Here is an 8,059-nt window from a genome sequence, read left to right as displayed (position 1 = left end):
ATGAGTCCCTCAGTTGTCCTCAGTGTGAAAAGATGGATCTCAAAATCATACAGTCATTGTTGGAAAGGGTTCAAACACACACACACGTTCTGAGTTCTAGTAAAATGTTCTTAGTTCACATGTGGCAAAAAGTTAATTTTGCATCATATTTATGAGAATTGATTTAAGAAAGCAGCAGATTTTGAGTCGTTTTCCTCTCTAACGTCTGACGCCGCACTGGTCTGTTGTGAATAAGGCGTATGATTTATTGTGCTGTTGATCTCTCTGGGGAGCTTCTGTGTCTTTGTCTCATTAATTTATGTTGTGTCATTTCAGAGCGAATGAGGATTCAAATGCAGATTTTAACACAAACGATTTGCTTACATTTACAAGCAGACACACACACACAAGCTCAAATACACACACACTAAGAAAGTGAAAGATGAAATATAATCTTAATATAAGACAACAAAGCAGGCAAAGTGATAATTAATTGCCTGTTCTTACACAGACAGATATTTAAATTACAAACTGTGGAGGTTTTGAAACAGACAAAGAGTGTGTGCACTCACAAACACACACACACACACACACACACAGAGGTTTGTTTTTATGGTTTATGGGGACTCTCCATAGGCGTAATTGTGTTTCCATGTTTTATGGGGACATTCCATAGGCGTAATGGTTTTTATACTGTACAAACTGTATGTGCTATTGCCCTACACCAACCCTACCCCTAAACCTACCCCTTACGGGAAACTTTGTGCATTTTTACTTTCTCAAAAAACTCATTCTGTATGATTTATAAGCTTGTTTCCTCATGGGGACCTCAAAAATTTACCCACAAGGTCAAAATTTACTAGTATTACTATCCTTGTGGGGACATTAACGTGATAAATACCAGGTACACACACACACACACACACACACACACATTCCGTCATGCTCACAAAGCATGTCAGGCTTTAAAGAGGTGGCTGGCTGGATCAGACAAAACAACATCAAAGTCAAACCATAATCATTGCAGACACAAAGACACACATACACACGCATCACACCACACACTCGCCATACACGTTAGGAGGTATAGACTCATTCAAACATACATCAGAATACTTGCCAGAACAAATTAACAGTACATCTTTATTCCAGAAAGCTCCAGCAACCAAACCCATGATAAAACTACTATCAATTAAAAATAACATAAATTAGCAAGTAATTAATGGAATGATTGAAAGAAAGAAAGAAATAAAGAAAGAAAGAAAGAGAAAGAAAAGGATGGTTATTTTTTATATTTTAGAATTCATTCATGGCATATATGAAACAATAAGTATTTTTTTTTAAATAAATAAATTTTATGCATTTATTAATAAATAAATAATTTTACCATTATAAATAAATAAATAAATAAATACATGAATATATCAATTATTTAATTTGTGTGGTAATGCGGCATATGAAAGAAAAGAAAGAAAGAAAGAAAGAGACAGATGAAATAGTGTGGTAAGATCACATTTATTTGAATGAATTATAGCATTTATTTCAATTAATTATTAATCGAGAGAGAGAGAGAGAGAAAGAAACTTAATTACTTCAAAAACAGCGATTTTATCACCTCGTCGCTGAGGATTATAATTTAGCAATCTAGTATCTAGGCTATTTTATTAATAAAAATCGCGGGAAAGCGTTGACATCAAGTTTATGTGTGTGCGCAGCGCAATCTGCGATCTCCGACCTCTCTCTCTCTCTCTCTGTGTGTGTGTGTGTGTGTGCGAGAGATGTGTGTGGGTTTGTGTGCACATTAAAGCAACACATTAATATAGAATGGTGATTAAACTGACTTGGAACTACCTGTGCATTAAACGGTTTTACTGCATACCTGCCAGCCAATCAGAATCCAGTATTCAGACAGACCATGGAATAAATAGTAATAATTCACTAATTTATTTATTACCGCATACTAACCTTAAATTAAATAAATACATTGTCCCTATTTATTATCCCTATTCATCTCCCAAAATAAATAAATTAATTAATGAATATATAAATAAATAGTGGAAAGGCTGACAAAATCATTTGTAAAATGGCTTATGTTCAATAATATAGATTAACTTGAATAAATAATGTTTTGTTGTCAGTTGACAGTCCACATTCATGTTCAGAAAACTCACAGAGCACATTGAGAGTGTAGAAGTTGTTGACACCCTCGGACAGCACGTTACTGAAGGTCTGACAGGTGATCCTTTTCTTCCAGTGATGGGACTCAAGAGTGAGGGACAGCTTACTGGTTCGGGACATCCCGCCAAATTCAGCCTCGTCAGGAGCCTGGTCAACTCCCTTCAGCCTGAGAGAGAGAGAGAAAGAAAAGAAAATCAAGCTTCATAAAAGACATGAGACAATTTACAATGTTATTTCACATGGACGTTTAATAAAAGAAGAACAACTTCAAAAACCTCCCCTTGGAGTAACATCACAAAAATAGACTATGAATATTCGATAAAGACCTTCACAGTAACAGCATTCACCTGCTGTGAAATCTTTTTGTTTGCCCGACATAAGTTAGGGCCCCACAGGGACCATCCGACAAAACTGAAAACCTATAAAACTCGAAGCAGACCACTCCTCCGCTCACAAACACACTAGTTTTATAGCTGAATTTTTTTAGAAATAAAAGCTGAGCCATAACGTTTGGCTTAGCTGGTAAAAAAAAACTACAACTGATCTGCTCACAATAGCCGTAAAGTGTTTTCCTTCAACTGGCCACATATTGACAGCGCTAGAGACACTAACAAGCTAATGATTTAGTGATCACCAGCTGCCAGTCGAAACCTAATAGACACATTAAAAAAGGTCTCGGGATGGACTGCCAAACTTCCCATCAGCCTTTGCAAACATTTCACACTTACCTGCTTCTCCAAAGAGCTTTTATTGAGCCCTCCTGCACAAATTCTGCTCTTTTTGTATAGATACACATCAGACGTCAACAACTATTGCACACTTCTCAGCATTAAAAACGACCTGGGTAATTTTGGAGCCAAATTCACCTGAAATGCACATGTATTTGCCTGTGTTTTGTGGACCAAGGGGCAATTCTCTGCAGTCTGTTGATGTGAATAAATCAGCCGGACAGCAAAATCCCCTTGGGAGTGCTGGACTATGTAATACAGTATTAGCTGTGGGTGTGTGTGTATTTGTGCACGAGTGTTATGATGTGTAATGGAGTGTTTTAGTACATGACGGGGCCCAAACTCCAGCTGATATTTGCAGTGGGATTGCTGCTTCCAGCCAGGCAGTCCAGGTCCAGCATCTGACCCCTGCGCAGCTCCTGCTGCTTGGCCACGATTTTCACACTCACTGCCGGAACTGATTGAGAGACAATAACAAGAACAACTAATTAGAATGTGACTGATTCTAAGGCATATCCACAAAAGAAATTGTGAAAGTAGTCATTTACTTTCATACAAGAAACCAGATACTTTCATCCAAACTCTCAAACAAAACAGTTCTAACCCTATCCATTAACACCCCATACATGATTGATGAGGATATTACGATTAATAGATTCTTTATTAAGAAAATTTATGCTCGATGCACACATGAAATAGTTGTACTTGTTGAACACTTTTAGCATTTTGAACAAATAATGCAATAAAATAATTCAAAAAAATATAAATATATAACAGCATGTTATACATATATAAAGATACATCATATTTTTTTATATTCACTGATATGTTTTTATTTCATTATTTTTTTGTACTATTTAAATTTAAATGCACCAAAAAATATGATACATTTAAAGCACCATTTAAATGTTTGGGTACGCTAAGCCATTTTATGCTCACCAAGTTGTGAAATATTTTTACTATTTAAAATAACTGCTTTCTATTTGAATATATTTTAAAATTATTGCTGTGATCAAACCTGAATTTTCAGCATCATTTCTCCAGTCTTCAGTGACACATCCTTCAGAAATCATTCTAATATGCTGATTTGCTGCTCAAGAAACATTTTTTAATTACTATTATTAATATTTAAAACAGCTGAGTACATTTTTTCAGGATTCTTTGATGAATAGAAAGATCCAAAGATCAGTATTTATGTGAAATAAAAAGCTTTTGTAACATTATACACTATACCATTCAAAAGCTTAGGGTCAGTATAATTTTTATTTTTTTGGAAAATAAATTATAGAAATGAACACTTTTATTTAGCAAGGATGCTTTAAATTGATCAAAAGTGATGATAAAGACATTTATAATGTTACAAAATATTTCTATTTCAGATTGCCTAAATGCGGTTCTTCTGAACTTTCTATTCATCAAAAAACCTGAAAAAATTCAGGACACACGTCCCCCGCGTAATCAACGCCCCTGCCAAGGCTGTATATATTTTATTTTATTTGATAAAAAAAATCCTTCAAAAACTGTAATACTGTGAAATATTTCAATTCAAAATATATGTTTTATATTATAAAATGTCATTTTATTCCATGCGCCATTACTCTAGTCTTCAGTGTGACATGATCCAGCAGAAATCATTCTAATATGCTGATTTGCTGCTCAAGAAACATTTCTAACTATTATCAATTTTAAAACAGCTGTACTGCTTTATATTTTTGTGGAAATCACAATTTTTTTTTTTTCCAGGATTCTTTGATGAACAAAGTTCAAAAGAATTTTGAAAATTTCATTGAATATATTCTAAATCTTATGTCAAATTATAAATGTCTTTACGGTTTGATACATTTCATACATCCTTATAAATGTATAAAAAAAAACACCTTACTAACCCCAAACATTTAAACTGTAGTGTATATTTTAATAATTACGAAAATGTCTTGTTAGCTATTTTATAGCTTTCTTTCTTGTGCAATTTAAATTCAAATGCACAGCAAAACATGCTCCATTTATTTAAGATGTTTTATTATGCTATTACCATGCTTAACAGGAAAATACAAGAAATATAAATTGTACTATCATTTGTTGAATGACGTCTTTGATAAGTGACAAGGTATGTATTAACTGGCAACTAGCAAAGTTGAGAAGAGTAAAGAAGTACACCAAAATGAGTGGTTTCCCATCACAGTATGGTGTGTGTGTGGGTTTTAGAAACATACACAGAACCCTGAGTTTGGTCTGGGCGGTCAGAACTTTATTGGCTTTGTTGTAAGAGATGCAGCGGTAGGTGGCCAGATTGTCGCTGGGCTGGAGGATGAGATGCAGCTCTCGTGACACACCACGCTGTGAATACACATGCTTCGATGCAGTCTGCACGACTTTATTGTTCTGTAGTTCACACACAGACATGGAGGATTATTTAATGGAAGACCTATTGCAACAAAACATATTTGTAACTGTCATGAAAAACGTTCATACCACTACACACCTTCAACCAGACCAGCTGACCTGTGGGATTCCCACCACTGGAGAAACAGACCAAACGAAGAGTTGTACCAGAGTGTAAGAAGATGTTCGGTGGAGGAGCATCTAACCACACCTTCAGAGGAGGATCTAAGAAAAAACGAATGGGATAAGAGGAACAGGCATCAACTGAACTCATAATCAAATATCAGTACATTGCGGAGACATTTGCAAACAAACACATTATTACATTTGCATTTATTTTAGATAAGCTTTGATTCAGTTACATCGGGTTAAAGGTATACATTTTTCTCAACATACACTATCGTTCAAAAGTTTAGGATTGGTAAGATTTGTTAAACATTTTTGAAAGAAATCTCTCACGCTCACCAAGTTTGCATTTATTCAATTAAAAATACAATAAAAACAGTAATATTGTGAAATATTATTACAATTAAAAAAAAACTTTTATTTTTTAATATATTTAAAAATGTAATTTATTCCTGTGACGCAAAGCTGAATTTTCAGCATCATTACTCGAGTCTTCAGTGTCACATGATTCTTCAGAAATTATTCTAATATGCTGATTTGCTGCACAAGAAACATTTCTTATTATAATCAATGTTGAAAACAGTCGTGCTGCTTAATATTTTTGTGGAAACTGTAATATATTTTTGTTTCAGGATCCTACGATGAATAGAAAGTTCAAAAGAACATCATTTATTTGAAATATAAATCTTTTGTGATATCTTAAATGTCTTTATTGTCACTTTTAAACAAATCGAATGCATCCATGTTGAAAATGTCTTTAAAAAATGAAGTTTCTGTGAATCAAACCTATGACCTTAGTAGTTAAGCAACTATTTGTTGCTTAACTTGATTTATCAGGGATCATTCTACTTAAATGTTAGCTAAAAATGCTAGCGGTCACTCACAGTAAACGTTGAGCTCTTCAGAACGAACCCTAGAGAAGCGGGTGCCTTTATTGAACGCCTCACAAGTCAGAAAAAGACCGTTGTCCTCACGAGACACTGTATGCATCAGGTTAGACATTGTCATCATCCCACCATTATCCCCCTGCAACACAAATATTTCATATGAGAACTTTCTCTTTTATTGAGCATAATATATGGTCTATGAAAAGGGCTATTATAAGGAATGTAAGTGCACAAGAGTGGAAACATTAAATCATACTACCGTCATTTGCATTAAATGTTTAATCAGAGTTACTGCAGTTCATGTGATTTGATGATTAAATGCAAAGAAAATCATTTTGACAAAAGCGTTGGCGTCCATTGTGGCTCTTATAATCTCACTAAAAGCATTAACATATTTCAGTGAGGCAAATTTAGCAAAGCCACAATTTTGAAATGTTTTTAAGAGTTGAATACATAGATTAGACATTAGTGACCGAAAATGACTATAAAAACCATCTTATTTCTATATGTTCTTCTGGGGAAAGTAGTGAAAAGGAGCCTTACCTTGATCCTTTTCATTATTTTAATTGCCAATGTTTTTAATTCTGCTCATTTGCTAAGCTGATTGACACCTGCTTAGAGGGTTGACCCTGGCTTCATGGTTAATTACGGCCAAACTAATACAAAAGAAAAAAGTATCATAAAAAGCTCTGAGAGAAAATAGAAAAAAAAAATTAACACCACCATCTAAATGTAAGATCAGATGTAAAACACCTCCAAATGAACAAGGAGGGTTCTGTGAAGCGCCGAACAGCCTCGGGTCGGCTTTTATTCACTTATGTTTCATTCAAATCAACCTCTGGAGAGGAAGAGCGGGAGATTAAAAAAAAAAAGAGAGACTCTAAAAGCCCCTGATCTCACAGAATATTGTGTAGTAACTAATAGAATCTAAAGTAAAAGCAGAGTCTTGATGGAGATTTTGAATCACTCTCAGGTCAAGGCTCGCTGGCTTTATTTCGCACAATAATTGAGAATTATTCCTTTAATCAGGCACTACACCTCACAAAGCTTTTCGCTGGCAGTGGAATGGCTTGTGAGAGTGTTAAGATGGTAGTTTATATTGTTGATGGACCTATCAAAAGCAAGACATAGAAACAAATAAAAAATGACAAAAAAAAGTGTCAAATAAAAAATAAAAAAATGCTTCAAAGCAACTACAAGGCTGAACAAGTATGATGGGTGATGTTCTTTATCATAAAGGTACACTGACACCTTCATTATTTAGTGTGAAGGATTCTGGACTAATAATAAAAGATTGTAAAGATCTTTTGGCAAACCAAAACTATGCAAAAAAAAACTAAAATAAAAAAATACAATAAAAAAATAAGTCACTTCCATTTGGGCCACTTTGTACATTAAACATAGTTAAATTTATTATATATAAATATGAAATAATTAAGATTCATTTTTAAAAATTATTAATTTATAATTTAATATTTTTTAAAAAGTAAAACTACTTAAAATGAGCAAGCATTTACTCAAAAAGACAGTAAAACAGTAATACTGTAAAATAGTATCACTATTACAGTGACATTACTGTTTTCTATTTTAATATATTTTACAATGTAATTCCTGTGATGGCAAAGCTGAATTGTTAGCATCCATTACTCAACATCTTTAGTGCAACATGATCTTTCAGAAATCATTCTTATATGCTGTTTTGGCTCTCAAGAAACACACACACACACACACACACACACACACACACACACACACACACACACACACACACACACACAC

General features: G+C 34.0%; 1 protein-coding gene across 1 annotated transcript in view; it reads right to left on the bottom strand.

Moving 5' to 3' along the window:
* Positions 1–8,059, bottom strand: part of LOC107704689 (nephrin-like) — a 77,910-nt gene that overhangs the window by 32,787 nt on the left and 37,064 nt on the right. The window contains exons 10-14 of the mRNA XM_016507677.1: positions 6,278–6,419; positions 5,368–5,492; positions 5,099–5,267; positions 3,213–3,342; positions 2,151–2,323 (exon numbers count right to left, since the gene is read on the bottom strand). Of these exons, the coding sequence (XP_016363163.1) occupies positions 2,151–2,323; positions 3,213–3,342; positions 5,099–5,267; positions 5,368–5,492; positions 6,278–6,419 (739 nt within the window). The remainder of the gene's footprint in view (positions 1–2,150; positions 2,324–3,212; positions 3,343–5,098; positions 5,268–5,367; positions 5,493–6,277; positions 6,420–8,059) is intronic.

This window comes from Sinocyclocheilus anshuiensis, unplaced genomic scaffold (genome assembly GCF_001515605.1).
Source record: "Sinocyclocheilus anshuiensis isolate Anshui unplaced genomic scaffold, SAMN03320099.WGS_v1.1 scaffold758, whole genome shotgun sequence".
Classification (NCBI taxonomy): domain Eukaryota; kingdom Metazoa; phylum Chordata; class Actinopteri; order Cypriniformes; family Cyprinidae; genus Sinocyclocheilus; species Sinocyclocheilus anshuiensis.
This window is presented reverse-complemented; position numbering and strand designations above follow the sequence as displayed.